Raw genomic sequence first — 16349 nt, forward strand, 5'->3', positions numbered from 1 at the left:
GCTAACCCAAAGACCGCGGATTGAATCATGTGAGTGGGGAGGAAGGCTCATATTTGAACGGCTGAGCCGGCCTGAGGAACTCGGCTGAGACAGCAGGTACAACAATCTCCTATTATTAGTAACCTACACAAATTTCCTGTAATCCTGTTACTAATGTTTCACACTAGCAACTACCTTAAAATTTCACCGGACTTAAAACTTAAAATTACTTGGGTCTTCGTTACCTCATAATTCTCTGGATTAACTTAAAATTACTTAATCATTGACAATAAGCAAAATCTGATCATAGTTTAATTATTCAATAATAGATGAAGTATTTGTAGCTAGTAGCACTATAGCTGTATTGCTTTGCTATCCCAGATTGGAAATAGACTGGAAATAGACGAGGGGTAACCTTAACTTGGTATTTTGGCCTAGTCTTGTTTGGAAGAGGTTCGACATCGAGCCGAGACGAGAGATGCCATCTAGATAGATTACACGGCAGTGTAAGTCTGGTGGATGGTCATCATGAAGTGAAGTGGTTGGGTAATCTAATGATATTATAACATTCCTTTGGGGGGAAAAACGGTGCTTCTAACCACCAGCAAAAGAAAAAGTTGCAAATGCAAAACCTAATGGTCTTCCCCCTCTAGAGAAAGGAGGGAGAATTATGGTTGTCCCCATAATTCAAATCTTATATAAATAGGATTCTATCTATTGAAAGGTACCAGCTTCAAGACTTGGGGAATGATAATTTCTTACGTAGATACACATAATTAGTATCGCTCGCTACAATATTTTGTATACACCTCCATGGATTCAGCAGCCTTGTTGACAAGCATAAAACCAGAAAACGATGATGGGATACATTATCCTCCTCCAGCTCCAGACAAGAGAAGCAGAGAAGGAGTAATAAGGAAAACCTTGGAAGAATCGAAGATGCTTTGGTACATAGCAGGGCCAGCCATTCTAACCAGCGCGTTTCAATACTCCCTGGCTGCTATCACTCAGACAGTCGCTGGACACCTTGGCCCAGTTGAACTTGCTGCTGTTGCCATCCAAAACTTAGCCATAGCTGGCATCGGCTTTGGTGCCATGGTAACCTAGCTCTAACCTCCTCCCCGTACATATTTATATAAGAACTTAGGTAGCTGTGTTGATGCATTTTTATTTACAACAAACAGACAGGTATGGGAAGTGCACTTGAGACATTGTCCGGACAGGCATATGGTGCAGGGGAACTGCATATGCTTGGTGTATACCTGCAGAGATCATGGATCATTCTCATCTGCACTGCCATGCTCTTGAGTCTCATCTACATCTTCGCCACTCCCATCCTCATCCTATTGCATCAGAACCATGACATTGCGGTTGTTGCTGGGAGGTTCTCTAAGATGATGCTTCCTCAGCTGTTTGCCTTCGCCGTCAATGCACCCATGCAGAAGTTCTTGCAGGCTCAGAGCAAAGTTGTGGCCATGGCATGGATCTCTGTCGTGGTGGCGGCCCTACACGTTTTCTTGAGCTGGTTGTTCATTATCAAGTTAGGGTTTGGCCTTGTTGGAGCGGCCGTCACACTCAACCTCGCATGGTGGTTACTCAATTTCAGCCTCTTCGTGTACATTACTATTGACTGCCCAGACACCTGGTCAGGTTTCTCATGCCTTGCTTTTAAGGATCTCTGGGGATTTGTCAAGCTCTCCATGGCTTCTGCTGTTATGTTATGGTAACCCCTACCGACAAACCCTCTACTAACAATGCAATTTAGTTTCTCATAAATCTCTAGTTCCTTTTTCGGCTAGCACCACCAATTCGTATAAATTGTGCTCTAACGCAAGGAACAAAATGCAGGTTGGAGTACTGGTTTATAATGGTACTACTTGTTTTGATTGGGGCACTGAGAAACCCGGAGATTCCTCTAGCTGCTGCCTCTATCTGGTAACTTATTATTAAGTGAATCGGTGAAATTTGTGCAACTAATTACAGGTACTAATCTGATCATGTATGTACGAATGGGCAGCCTGAATCTGGACGGATGGTATTTCATGGTGTCTCTGGGATTTCTGATAGCCATCAGGTACAACACTATGTATAGTGTGTGTTTCACTTGTTTTAGCAGCTAGAGTTAATTGATTGATTGCTCGATGATATAATGTAATTAATGCGTGAAGTGTGAGGGTGTCAAATGAGCTTGGAGCGGGGAGGCCAAGAGAGGCCAAGTTTGCGGTGGTGGTGGCTGTGTTAACATCACTAAGCATTGGGATTGTTGTGATGGTTATCATCTTAACGACGAGGAAGGTGTTTCCAGCACTATTTACCGACGATCCGGATGTCCAGTATGAAGTCACTAAGCTCTCTGGCCTCTTTGCCACCTCTGTTATCCTCTCCAGCATTCAACCAGTCTTGTCAGGTAAGTGTATTTTTGTATATTTTGAAATAGTACTATATAGACTTATAGTGAGTTACTCAAATGACAAATGTTGTGTGTATCTATAATACAATTACATTGAGTGCTGATTGACTACGTGTGTATGTACGTATATAATAATAGGGATGGCAGTCGGAGCAGGATGGCAGTCAGTCATCGCTTGGGTAAACATTGGATGCTACTTGGTGGTGGGTATAACATCTGGTGTCGTTATGGGTTATACGTTTAACCTGGGTGTTCAGGTACTACTTATATCTAAAAATTCTTTTTAACTTGAGCAATGTTGAAAATTTTGGTCTGAAAAATGCAAATTGGACGACAACAGGGACTGTGGGGAGGAATACTGATTGGATTTTTCGTACAAATAATAATTCTGCTCATAATCAGTTGGAGAACTGACTGGAACACAGAGGTATAAATATGAATGAATGCCTCCATTTGATAACAAACATTAATATATACATATGACTCACAACAACAATGGCTTTGGCTCATGGATGCAGGTAGCTCTTGCCAAAGAGAGGATCACCGAGTGGGGAGGTTCTTCTGTGCCTTCATCCATTGATTGATTGATTGGTTAACGGGTTCTCTCTCGAGTTAGCTACTTCAAAATTTTCTTGTGATTGGGTTTTTTATTTTTCATGTCTTCCTTGTTATGTTTTCAGTTCTTTCTCTCGTCTTTCTTTTGAACTTATGTCCATTTAATTAAAGCCCGAAAGTTCCTATGATGAGATGACAAAACGGAAAACAAAACAGACTTGTTCTACCCTTATGCAATGCAGTTAAACAATGCTTATATGCTGAATTTAAGTCATGATCCCTAAATTAAGCATGCTCTGATACCAAAAACTGGTGTAGGACAGTGTAGATGGCTATATATGTTGTGTAAGTCTGAGATCAATCACGCATTAACACGAGCAATTAAAAATATCAAAACAGTACTGATTTCATACAAAGCCATTTAGAGTATAACTAATATATTATGCATATTCAAAGACTGTAACAGTCCTACAATATTGTCCCTTACGTTTATTGAACAATTGTTCAAGTCTAGGGATCAATACTAACTCAAAAGAAAGCAGTAAAAGCACATAGGGTTATGTAGGATGTTAGGTTAGAAAAAAAGGTCAATAACGAGTCTAATGCAGTCTAAAGGTACCAAATGTTATCATGTGACTGAGTTGTCTTTTACGATGAACATAAAGGCTCATTTATGAGCTTAAATCCCTAAAACAACAGAAGTCTAAAGATATCAAAACCCTAAAGCAAGTAAATTTAGAAACCGCTAAAACTAGGAAAAAATAGAAAATTCTCCAGTAGATCATCTTAGAATCACTTTTAGGGTCGATCCATTGGGACGTTTCGTCACTTAGCTAGGCCAACGCGACCTTCTCGTCCATATGCACCTTCTGGTATATTATAAGCCTTAGTCCGAAGTCATACGAAAGTTACAACTGTTTTAGTGAAGAGCTTGTGTGGGGGCAGGGCCGGCCTTCGTTGCCGAACAAGGGCTGACCTTTGTTGATGGTCTGCGAGGTAGGTTTCTGATCGTTTTAGTTACGAGGTGTCACAGTTCCACTTAGCGTAAAATGCTAATGATGTTGTGTTTGCTGCATCAATATTTATAGCTTTTTATCTTTATAAGTGATTCTGTAAATCAAATATTCGAATTTCATGACTTCGATGTCGACAAAAATTCCTTCAAAATTCCAACGTTGTAGAATAAAGTTTTTTTCCAAAGCTAATACTTTTTGACAAAGCTCAAATGATAGGATTTCAATCATGAAAGTTAAAAGTTACTTTACAGAGCTATTAATTTGGATTAGAATGTCGATTCAGATAGACAAGTTGAATTTTGTGCGACTCCGACATCGACAACACTGTCTTTAAATCCATAGGTTATTTGTGATACAACTCGTGGTAGTCAAAAGATAAAGAGTATAGAGATCGCTCCTATTGATTAAACAAACTAAATTTTATCGAATGACTAGGCTATCTTTTACGATGAACATAAAGGGTTATTCTTGGGCTTAAATCCCCAAAACAAAAGAAGTCTAAAGATACCAAAGCCCCAAAACAAGTAAATTTAGAAACCGCTAAAATTAGGTAAAAACGAAAAATCCTCTTGTAGGTAATCTTTTGGGGTCGATCTATTGGGATTTCCGGTCCATTAGCAATGTCGGCACGACCAGCTCGTTGATAAGCAACTTTCGGTTTATTATAAGCCTCAATAGGAGGTCGTATGCCACAGTTGCGATCGTTTTAGTGAAGAACTTGCTTGGGGCAGGGTTGGCCTTCCTTTTGTGTTGAAGCAGACTGACCTTTGTTGATGGTCTGTAAGGCAGGTCTTCTGATTGTTTTAGCGACTAGGTGTAACTTGTCCCACTTAGCTTAAAATGCTAATGATGTTGTGTCTGCTGCATCAATATTTATAGCTTCCAATCTCTATAAGTGTGTCGCTTAAAATCAAATGTTCCAATTCCAAGGTTATGGCACACCAATTTTCTTCAAAACTAATAATGTTTGGAAAAATTCAAATGATAGGAATTCAATAATGAAGTACTTAAAAAAGCTACTAATCTAGATTAAAAAGTCGATTCAGATAAACATGTTGAATTTTTTGCAATTCCGACATTGACGACATTATCTTCAAACTCATAGGCTATTTATGAATGAGCGCATGGTAGGCAAAAGCAGGGCCGACCCAAGTGTATCGGAGGCCCCAAGCGAAATTAAAAATTGGGCCCCCATACAATGGATATTAGAAAAAAAAATTTAAACAATGGCAAGGATAGGAATCGAACCCTTGACATTTTATCCAAGATCTACACTCTTTACCACTAAGCTGCACCTTAAATTATGTTTGAAATTAGTTTGAAGTATAATTAGTTTTACGAAGAACATTGAGGTTTATTTATAGACTTGAAGCCCTAAATTAATAGAAGTCTAAAGATACCAAATCCCTATAACAAGTTTATTCCGAAACCCTCTAGATTAGGAAAACTAAAATCCCCCCCGTAGGTCATGTTAGAAGCACTTTCGAGGTTGATCTATTGGGACTTTTGGTATGTTAGCTATGTCGGCGCGTTCACCTCGTCAATACACAACTTTCGATGGGGTTTATATGGGTTTAGAATCTATGGATTTTATATGGGTTTATGAGGTGTATATAGACTGATGGGGTATATATTGGTGGGGTATATATTGATGGGGTATATATGGGTTTAGGGTTTATGGGTTTATATGAGCATATGGAGTTTATATGGGGTTATGTGATTTATACGGGTTGATGGGATTTATATGGATTTAGGGTTTATGGATTTTTAGGGGTTTACATGGGCTTATAGGGTTTGTATGAGTTTATGAGGTTTGTATGGGTTGGTGGAGTTTATACGAGTTTAGGCCTTATTGATTTTTAGGGGGTTTTATCAGCTTATGGGGTTTATATGAGTTTGTGAAGTTTATATGAGTTGATAGGATTTATATGAGTTTAGGCTTCATTGGCTTATAGGGGTTTTTATGTGTTTAGGGTTTACAAGTGTTTATAGGGGCTTATGGGGTTTATATAGGTTAATATGATTTATATGAATTTAGGGTTCATGGATTTTAGGGGTTCATATGAGCGTACAAGGTTTATATGGATTAGTGAGGTTTTGTGGGGGATTAGGATTTATTGGTTTTAGGGGTTTGTATGGGTGTATACGAGTTTATGAAGTTTATATGGGTTGATGGAAGAATTCGATTTTGCCATAGCTTTAGCTGTTGGAAGAAGAAAATCCCGTGTTTTGGTGAAAATAGATAATGTCCTCAACTCAAAACGCTGCAAACTTGAGAGACCTATTTGTAAAATTCCAAAGAACTACCACATATCTCATTCCGTGTCATGATGCTATGCCCGGTTGGACTGCCAACTCGGCTGGCCGATTCAGCCCGGGATTCAGCCGGACATAGCATCATTTTTTCAACTACTATTACTTCAACTGTTACCATCTTGCATTTCTTCACTGTTTAATATTCCTATTTTCTTACGCCATAATTAGTAATATTAGTTTGCAAATAAGCTAATAATTGACAACTAAAAACCAAACTTAACCCAATTCTTACAAGATATCATCTAAAAATTAAAGGAGATCTCTACTTAAACCTGAAAAAAAAAATTACATAAGATAATCATATAAAAACCATAAATAAATTTGTCTGTCTTATATTAGAAAGGGTTATTTCCCAAATAGCCCTCCAACTTTGTGACCGGTTTCCTGCCTAACCCCCTACTTTATCAAAAATACTCAGATGACCCCCTTTTTAAGATTCTGTTATAACACCGTTAACTAGTCATCATATCTCTCTCTTCCATCTCATCACCTCTCTCTGCCACCTCATCGTGTTCACTGGCAAGGTCGCCGGCAGGCCAATCTTCCGGTTGGCGACCTTCAAACCAAAAAAAAAAAAATCCTTTCTCCTCTCTCTCTCTCTCTAAATTTTTTTTTCTTTCCTCTCTCTCTCTAGATCTCCTTGAACAGATCTGTTCAAGGTCTGTTCAAGGTCTCGGCCAGATTAATTTTTTTAGGGACAAACACTATAAAGCTGTCCCTATTATGAATTTATTAGGGACAGACGTGAAAATGTGTGTCCCTACTGGACCTTTTCTTTGTAGTGATTTTTAGGTGTTCGTATTAACTTATGAGAGGGTTTATATGGACTTATTGGGTATATATTGGCTTATAGAATCTATATGGGTTTATGAAGGTTAAACGGATTTATAGGGGTTTAGATGGAATTATAGAGTTTTATATAGGTTTTTTGGGGTTTGCATGGGCTTATGGGAATATGTGTGTCCCTACTGGACCTTTTCTTTGTAGTGATTTTTAGGTGTTCGTATTAACTTATGAGAGGGTTTATATGGACTTATTGGGTATATATTGGCTTATAGAATCTATATGGGTTTATGAAGGTTAAACGGATTTATAGGGGTTTAGATGGAATTATAGAGTTTTATATAGGTTTTTTGGGGTTTGCATGGGCTTATGGGAATTTACAGGGGCTTATAGGTATTTATGGGTTTATATTGACTTATAGGTCCTATATGAATTTTTAGGTGGCATACTGGCTTATGAGATTCCGCATGGGTTTATAGGGTTTATATGGGCTTATGGGGTTTATATACGTTTATGGGACTTATATGAGTTTCTAGGGGTTTATACGAGCTTATGGGGGTTTATGAACTTTTAGGGGACTATATGGGTTTGTAGGAGCTTATGTAATTTATGTGAGTTTATATGGGTTTAAATAGGTACATAGGGATTTATATAGACTTATAGGGTTTATATGGGCTAACGAGGTTTATAGGAGTTTATAGGCATTTATATAGGTTTGTTAGAGTTTACATGAGCTTATGGGGTTTAAGTGGCCTCATGGGCATTTGTACGGGCTTATAACGTTTCATATGTGTTTATAGGTTTTATAGACTTATGGGGTTTGTAGATTTTTAGGTGTTCATACTGACTTATGAGGTTTTGCATGGGTTTATATGGTTTATATGGACTTATGGGATTTATGTGGGCCTATGGTGTTTCTATGGGTTTATATGAACTTTTCGAATTTATATTGGTTTATAGATGTTTATATGGATTTATAAGAGTTAAATTAGTTTATAGGGGTTTATTTATGGGGTTTATGTGGTCTTGCGGGGTTTATAGGAGTTTAAACGAATTTATGTAGGTTCACTGGAGTTTGCACTGGCTTATCGAGTTTAAATGTGGTTATGAGAATTTATATAGACTTATGGGGTTTATATGGATTTTTAGATAGGCGAATGGAGTCATATGGCCTTATAATGATTTATATGGGCTTGTGGGGTTTATATGGGGTTGTAGGGAATTATATGTGCTTATGGAGTTTATATGGGTATTGTGGTGTTTATATGTGTTTATGAAATTTCTATGGGCTTATGTAGTTTATATGGGGTTTTAGGAGTTTACATGGGTTTATGGGGGGGGGGGGGGGGGGGGTGGTGTAGGGATTTACACCCTTCTACTAGTGTTTATAGCGGAAATATGACATCTAATGTCTACACTAGTATTCCCAGGATCACATGCAAAACTAGTAATTAATCTAATAATGGAGATAGTAGATTACCTTAATCGCTTTTCCCTCGAACTAGTTGAATTGATTGAAGAAGACCAAGAGCTTCAAGTGTAGCTCCTCTACTTGGGACACGAGCAATCAATTTGATCTCCCACCTTGTTGTATAGCTAGCACACCAATGGTGGTTGGAAAAGAAGAACACCTTCTTCTTTGACTAGATTGATAGTAATGGGAATTAGCTCACTTTCTCCTCTCTACTTGATGTGGTAGAGTAAGAAAGCTTAGAGAGAAATTCCACACCTTATTTTCTGCCCTAAGAGTGTTTATATAGAACCCTAATAAGAATCCACCTCCTTTTAGGTTTCCTAAAACACCCTTTTAGAATAAGATTTAGGGAAATAGTCGAAAATAACAACTATTGGTATTTTTCTCAATTCCCTAAGGAGATGACGTCCAAACCCAGCCAAAATTGGCAGATTTAATGTTCATAACATAAGGAAACGTCCCTCCAAAAATCAGCCCAATCCGAGCCCTAAAAGTGCCCGAATCGGCCTAGGCCCAAAACCCCTGTTTTTGGCCTTTTTGTACTATCTTTGCCTAATTCCTTTTTAGGCCTATGAGATATGTTTATGGGACACTCCCATGATTATATCTCACTCCCACTAGTCATATCCTAGATCAATTTGTCACTCTTATGTGTAACCCGTTGTAGGATCCGATCGAAGTTAGCCGCGAATTACTTCGTAATTCGACGATTGTAGTTGGTCTCTAGCTACAACTCTACGATCCCTAAATCAATCGGACTTGATGATCTTCCACATCAATTGTCCTATCCGACAAATTGTTCGCATTGTCACCTTGGTCGAAGGACATCTCCTTCAACTCCTTCAGGGGGGTGATGTAAGTTTTTAACGGTTTATATGGACTTATAGAGTTTATATTGTTATTATAGCTTTTATATCAATTTTCAGGAGTTTATATGGGCTAATTGAATTTTATATGGATTTATGTAGTTTACATGGATTTTTAAGAGTTTATATGGACTTATTGGAGTTATATGAGTTTATAGGGCTTATAAGGATTTTTATGAACTTATGGGGCTCATAAAGATTTATTATGCTTATATCCGTGTTTATAAAATTCATATGGGATTTTAGGAGTTAATATAGACTTATATGGTTCACATGGGCTTGTAAGGGTTTATATGGGGATATTGAATTTATATGATTTTTTAGGGGTTGTATAGGCTTACAGGATTTGTTTGGGCTTATGTAGTTTACATGGATTCTTAGGAGTTTATATGGACTTATGGGTTTATATGGACGTGTAAGGGTTTATATGGATATATTATGTTTATATGCGTTTTTAGAGATTTATATAGGCTTCATATGGGCTTATGTGGGTTATATGTATTGTTTGGAGTTTATATGGGCTTGTGAAACATATATGGACAAATGAAATTTTTATTGGGTTTATAAGGATTTATATGGACTCGTGGTGTTTAAATGAATTTTTAGGCGTTCTATAGGCTTATGGGGTGTGTATGTACTTGCGTGGTTTATATGAGTTTTTAGGAGTTTTATGGCTTTATTAGGTTTATATGAGTTTTTATGAGTTTTATGGCTTTATTGGGTTTATATGGGGTTTTAGGGGTTTATATGGGCTAATGGGACTTATATGGGTTTATAAGGATTTATAAGTGTTTACGGGGTTTATATAGGTCGTAGGGGTATAAATGAGTTTAGGGATTTATATGGGCTTGTAGGAATTTATATTGTTATATCGAGTTTGTACGAGTTTTTAGGGGTTTATATGGGCTTAAGAGATTTATATGTGCTTATGTGGTGTATGTGTTTTTAGGAGTTATATGGGCTTATGGAATTGATAAGTGATTTTAGGGATTTAAGGGCTAATTGGGTTTATATAGACTAATTAAGTTTATAAGGATTTGTATGGACTTACGGGGTCTAAATGGGTATGTAGGGATTTATATAAGCTTGTAGGAGGTTTATATGGGTATATTGGAATTATATGGGTGTTTAAAGATTTATATAGGCTTATGTGGTTTATATAGGTTTCTAGGAGTTCCTATAGGCTTATTGTGTTTCAATGGGTTTTTAGAGATTTACATGGCCTACTGGGACTTAAATGGATTTATAATGATTTATATGGACTTATAGGGTTTATATGAGTTTATGGTGTTTATATGGATTTATTGGGTTTATATGTGTTTGTAGGGGTTGTATTGGCTTACGGGGATTTGTATGGACTTATGTGGTTTATATGGACTTTTAAGAGTTTATATGGGCTTATGGGGTTTATGTGGGCTTATGAGATTCATACGGGCTTAGGTAGGTTATATGTGTTTTTGGGCACTTATATGAGCTTGTGAGATTTATCTGTGTTTTTAGGAGTTTATATGGACAAATGGAGTTTTAGCGTTTATAAGGATTTATATTGACTTATGGGGTTTATATGACCTTGTAGGGGGTTTCTATAGGTTTATGTTACTTATATGGGTTTTTAGAAGTTGTATAGGCTTATGGGGTTTGTATAAGCTTATGTGGTTTATATGAGTTTTTAGGAGTTTATATGGATTTATCGAATCTATATGGTTTTAGGGGTATGTGCTAATGAGATTTATATAGGTTTATAAAGATTATATATGATTACGGGGTTTATATGGGCTTGTTGGGGTTTATATGGGTTTATGGTGCTTATATATATATTTATGGATTTATATTGATTTCTGTTATTTATATGGGTTTTATGGAGTTTATATGAACTTATAGGATTTATATGGGCTTGTAGGGGTTTATATGGGTTTTTTTGGGGTTTATATAGGGTTATGGGCTTTATATGGACTTGTGTGGGTTACATGTGTTTTTAGGAGTTTACATGAACTTGTGGGATTTATAGGAGTTTTTTAGGAGTTTATATAGACAAATGAGATTTTTATGGGCTTATAAAGATTTCTATGTGCTTTTCGAGTTTATATTACCTTGTAAGGTTTAAATGGGTTTCTAGGACTTTATATGGCATTATGGGATTTATAATGATTTATAACTTATTCGAGTTTTATATTCGTCGAGTTACTCTTGTTATTTTCAAAATGGACGGATCGCACGGAAAAAATGTTTTTTTTTTTTTGTAAATTCGTTGGTTCTAAATCCGTCTTTAATTGATTATTTTCTTCCGCTCTTAACCAACTCCTTCAAATGCAGGGGAATCTCTGCAAAACCAGGAGAACGAAAGATGAACAAGATGTGGAGCCCCTGCAACACAACTCGCTCGAAACCAGTATATTCTGGAATAACATGGAACTTCAACCTACTTTTGAACGTGTCAATTCGAATTTGTTTTAAAAGCATAGACGAACATAACCCTATCAGAAATGATGAAAAAAGAATTTAATACCTTCACTGAAAGCACTAAATTTCCAAGAGCGAAACCAAAAGGTTCTAAAGTTATCCACCAGACTTCTCTTGACAAAGAAATAATATCCGACCATTTTCCAAAAGAAAAACAGTAAGATACCTGGTACTTAAGGTTGTCATCCCAGTCCGAGTTCGAAAACACAACTGAGTCAGGATTAAAAAGCAGTGAAACTGCTGAAGACGGGAAGAGAGGTACAATCAATAGTCTTAAATCTCAACTTTGTTGTTGCGAGCGATAGATTTTAACTTCCAGATTTTAAATTTGTTATCTGATCAAGAAATTATTCCTATTTTTGTTACGACATTCCATCTAATTTTAGTGTTTGGTGAAGGGTGGAATTGAAATATATATTTGTGGTGAAAAATAAGCTAACTATCCAGGAGAATAACCACCACTTTTGTATTAAAAGCTTGAATCCATGACTAGTCACAAAACAAAGCCACTTTTGTCATCATCACTTCCGCTTCTTACGTAATACCTTCAAACATAGCCCATTAATTTCCCATTTGTTCCTAAATTCCAGTAAATCCAGAGGTACTTATCAACGTTCATCTGTTAAGTAATTTTATCCAAAGAGTTAATATAGTAAGAGATGTGGTTTGACTTAATGGGCCTACATAATTTGCATCACCAAGTACGGTGGTACGCAATACATCATTGTTGTACCCAAGAAAAATCAGACACTAGAGTCTGTGAATATGTTAGACTAATATTGTTTCGGGGTACTTAGTTTAGAAAGTGTTATTGTGACAGAGTGTTATAGCTGTATTTTCTAGTACTCATGCTTGAAACTTGAAAGCTATAAATCAAAATAAATTACATTTTCTGGTTGGAATCTTTTAATGATTCCAAATCGAAAATTCGAATCAATAAATCATTTTTTAGCTAAATCGCACAACACCAGACGACCAATGCTACATTATAACTCTTTCTTAACTTTAGAAGCTTAACAATACAAACAAAGTCATGTCCCCTAAAACACAGTATATTATTATAACTCTTTCTTTTTTTTGTTGTTGAAGGTATTATAACTCTTTCTTAACTTCAGAAAATTAACCATACAAAATATAGGCATGTTCACAAAAACAGAGTAAGTTCAAACAGTTGCATCACATATATTATATAAATTATATAATTTTTGGGTTCTTATTCAAAAAATCTACACCTAAACACACATATAGTCCACCCTAGTATTAATATAGGATTTTAAGCCGAAATAATAATTATAATAGATATTTAGTCCAAATTGACCCATCTCTATAGGAAAAACAGATCTCTATCATTTCTATTTAGGGTCTGTTTGAAACGCGTGAAAATAGGATAAGAAAATCGATTTTCGTAAGAAAATCGATTTTCCGCTGTTTGATTGAGTCTGAAAGTGTGAAAATGCTTTTCACATGAGAAAAAAAAGTGGGAAAAAGGACCAAATATTTTTCGCACAAAAAAGGTGTGAAAGCTGTTTTCGCACCCTCTTCATTTTTACGCGCTCTCTCTCCTCTCCGAGTTTATCTCAACTGCTCCTCTCTGTACCTCACCATCTCTCTACCTCTCCATCTCTCTTGCTGTAGGCGGCAAAATCTCCATCTCTCGACCATGAAGCTTCACCAAATCGTTTACCAGTAAAATCATTTCAATGAGCTCTCAATATTAATAACGAAATGATACCTCATGGATCTGTTTATTAACCTCTCTAATGCTTCATCAACATACTGTATTGGATCGTTTTCAATCTCTCCGTCTCTCATCGATTTTGGGATGGAGAAATCTTGCATTAACCCAATAACAAGTATCATTCTGTGTAACCCTAATTGCAAAAATCAATCTGATCCCAAGAGGTGGTGGTCAATCTTGCAAAACCCCATTTCAAGTATGACTCTTATAACTCGGATTGAAGTAAAAACCCCAAATTGATTTAAGTATGATTCCTGTAACCCTAAGTGCAAAAACCAAATTTGATTCCAAGAAGTTGTGGTGAATCTTGCATAAACCTAATTCCAAGTATGATTTTTGTGATTTAGCTTGAATCAAAAACACAGTTTCATTGTACTGATCTGAAATCCCTCTCTCTCTACCGATTTGTACTATCTCCCGATCTTCACTCTCTCTCTCTGTCGATCTAGATGGGCTAGGGCAGAGAACCACAAAAAAATTGGGAGAATCACAAAGGTTATGTGAAATTAACAGCAAAGATCATCACGAATTGAAGAAGATCAAGTGAAGATTTTTATTTTTGGTGAAAAGTTAAGATATCATCACGAATTTTGAAGGCACCCTCAATCAATTAGTCAATAAAAGAAATGTCAATAATTTTTTAAGGGCACCCAACATTTTCCTACAACCCTATCAAACACTTTAATAGGTTGGTTTTCTTACCCAAGGTTGGTTTTCTTACCCATCGGAAAAAGTTGGTTTTCTTACCCAAGATTTTCTCACGTATCAAACGATCACAATGCCCATTATAACCTTTTATATAAGAAAAAACTCACTTTTGAAAATCAATTCCAAAAATTCTCTTTCTTTTTTTCTCGGATTTTTTCGATTGATTTCAAACTTACTATCTGTTTCGCAATATACACGTTATTTAGTATCAATTACGTATATTTTTACAACAAAACACATTTAGTATTGTTAAAGTATGTCTAGATGTCAAAGTTACAGTGTTTTTTCTGTTTATTGATTCTTGTTTTGTTTCATAAATAACGTGTTATTTATTGTTAAAGTTTCATACTTTGTTTCATTTTTTTATATGTGTCATAAATAACACATTATGTATCTACGATGTTTCTTCCAATATGGAAAAAGACTAAAATCTTATTTTCTGAGAAGATTGGACCTTAATCCCTTTTTGAATTTTATTTTGGGCCTAAAACCCGTGGACCCTAAATAATATATATCAACATAATGACATACGTTTTCTTTTGTTGAGAAACACAATAACATAAGTTTGAAAGTATAAAAACAATCAACTAAAACAAGAGTTTGTCTTTCAACTAAAAAATAACAAGATTTTGTTTTTGTTTCGATACTTTCCACTTGCCACCTCTTCATAATTTTTGGCCGGGCTAAGAAAAGATGAGAAATTGGGGAAGAAATGACGTAACAAAAATAATGGAGTCGCCACGGGACAGGACTTGATGTAACGTATTGACAGTGTCCTAAATGGGAGTCAGAGACGAGCCCATCATACAATCCGTCGTTTCCCCACCTTTATAGAAGTTATGAGTATAGACGAGAGGGGAGAAAAAAAAGGGAAAAAAAACTGTAAAAATTGAGCTATGGTTCATCTCTCCGTTTCTCTCCCTTAGGATTGATCGGTCCGGCATGCTCTAAATATATCGTGGGACACCAGAAAATCAGACATTCGAGTCTGTGAAGATGTTAGACTATTATATTGTTTCGGCGTGAAAAGCGTTACGGTGAGAAAGTGTTATAGCTAAAGTTATTTTGCTTCAACACTAATTGATTGAAAGTTATGAATCAATACAAAATACCTTTTTCTAGCACTCAGTGCTTGAAAGTTACGACTTAAAACAAATTACATTTTTGGGTTAATTCCGTTTTGGCCTCCAATTGTTGACCAACTCACCGTTTTGGCTTCCAATTGTGTCCGGCAGTTCGTTTTGACCCCAATTTCCTGTTTGGTCCCAATATTTGTCTAAACCTCCCAATTCTACCCTCATGACAATTCGGTAATTTAATTCATTTGTTTTTCTCTTTGTCCACCTCACCTCAAAATTCCACATCATAGTTCGCCGGAAAATGTCGCCGGAGAAGTTCACCGGCCGACGACTTTTTCCGGCGACCTTTAAATATTATTTTTTTCATCTTCTTCCCCAACCTCCTTTCTTTCTCTATCTTCTTCTTTCTCTTCCTTCCACCTCTCTCTCACTTCCTTTCATATCTCTCTCCTAGTAGAATGAGAGATTTGAAAGAAAAAAAGTTATAACATCAGGAAAAAAATTTAACCCAAATTAATCCAAACCCATAACTCTATCTTTAGGAAGAAGAAAGACCAGTATAAACAGCTAAATTCGCAGATGTACTAAGGATTAAACACCGGTAATTGGGGTTTAGGGTTTAGGGTTTAGGGTTTAGGGGTTTAGGGGTTTAGGGGTTTAGGGGTAAGGGTTAAGGGTTAAGGGTTAAGGGTTAAGGGTTAAGGGTTAAGGGTTAAGGGTTAAGGGTTAAGGGTTAAGGGTTAAGGGTTAAGGGTTAAGGGTTAAGGGTTAAGGGTTAAGGGTTAAGGGTTAAGGGTTAAGGGTTTAGGGTTTAGGGTTTAGGGTTTAGGGTTTAGGGTTTAGGGTTTAGGGTTTAGGGTTTAGGGTTTAGGGTTTAGGGTTTAGGGTTTAGGGTTTAGGGTTTAGGGTTTAGGGTTTAGGGTTTAGGGTTTAGGGTTTAGGGTTTAGGGTTTAGGGTTTAGGGT

At 36.5% G+C, this 16349-nt stretch overlaps 1 protein-coding gene across 1 annotated transcript; it reads left to right on the plus strand.

Moving 5' to 3' along the window:
* Positions 1–19: 19 nt before the first annotated feature.
* On the plus strand, positions 20–3233 carry LOC147570807 (protein DETOXIFICATION 33-like). The gene is made up of 8 exons (XM_086657360.1): positions 20–1077; positions 1164–1702; positions 1828–1914; positions 1997–2053; positions 2148–2386; positions 2528–2646; positions 2730–2816; positions 2908–3233. Exons 1-8 carry the CDS (start codon positions 793–795, stop codon positions 2971–2973), a joined length of 1479 nt encoding a protein of 492 aa, XP_086513486.1. The 5' UTR covers positions 20–792; the 3' UTR covers positions 2974–3233.
* Positions 3234–16349: the final 13116 nt, after the last annotated feature.

Source organism: Eschscholzia californica, unplaced genomic scaffold (genome assembly GCF_041429995.1).
Source record: "Eschscholzia californica isolate CP2 unplaced genomic scaffold, dmEscCali1.0.p SCAF_1, whole genome shotgun sequence".
In the NCBI taxonomy this organism is placed as follows: domain Eukaryota; kingdom Viridiplantae; phylum Streptophyta; class Magnoliopsida; order Ranunculales; family Papaveraceae; genus Eschscholzia; species Eschscholzia californica.

Excerpts from the sequence above, each read along its gene's own strand:
- LOC147570807 (XM_086657360.1), top strand. The coding sequence starts at position 793 with ATGGATTCAGCAGCCTTGTTGACAAGCATAAAACCAGAAAACGATGAT. Across the intron at positions 2,054-2,147 it reads GGATTTCTGATAGCCATCAG|TGTGAGGGTGTCAAATGAGC; the intron begins GTACAACACTAT and ends TAATGCGTGAAG. Across the intron at positions 2,387-2,527 it reads CATTCAACCAGTCTTGTCAG|GGATGGCAGTCGGAGCAGGA; the intron begins GTAAGTGTATTT and ends ATATAATAATAG.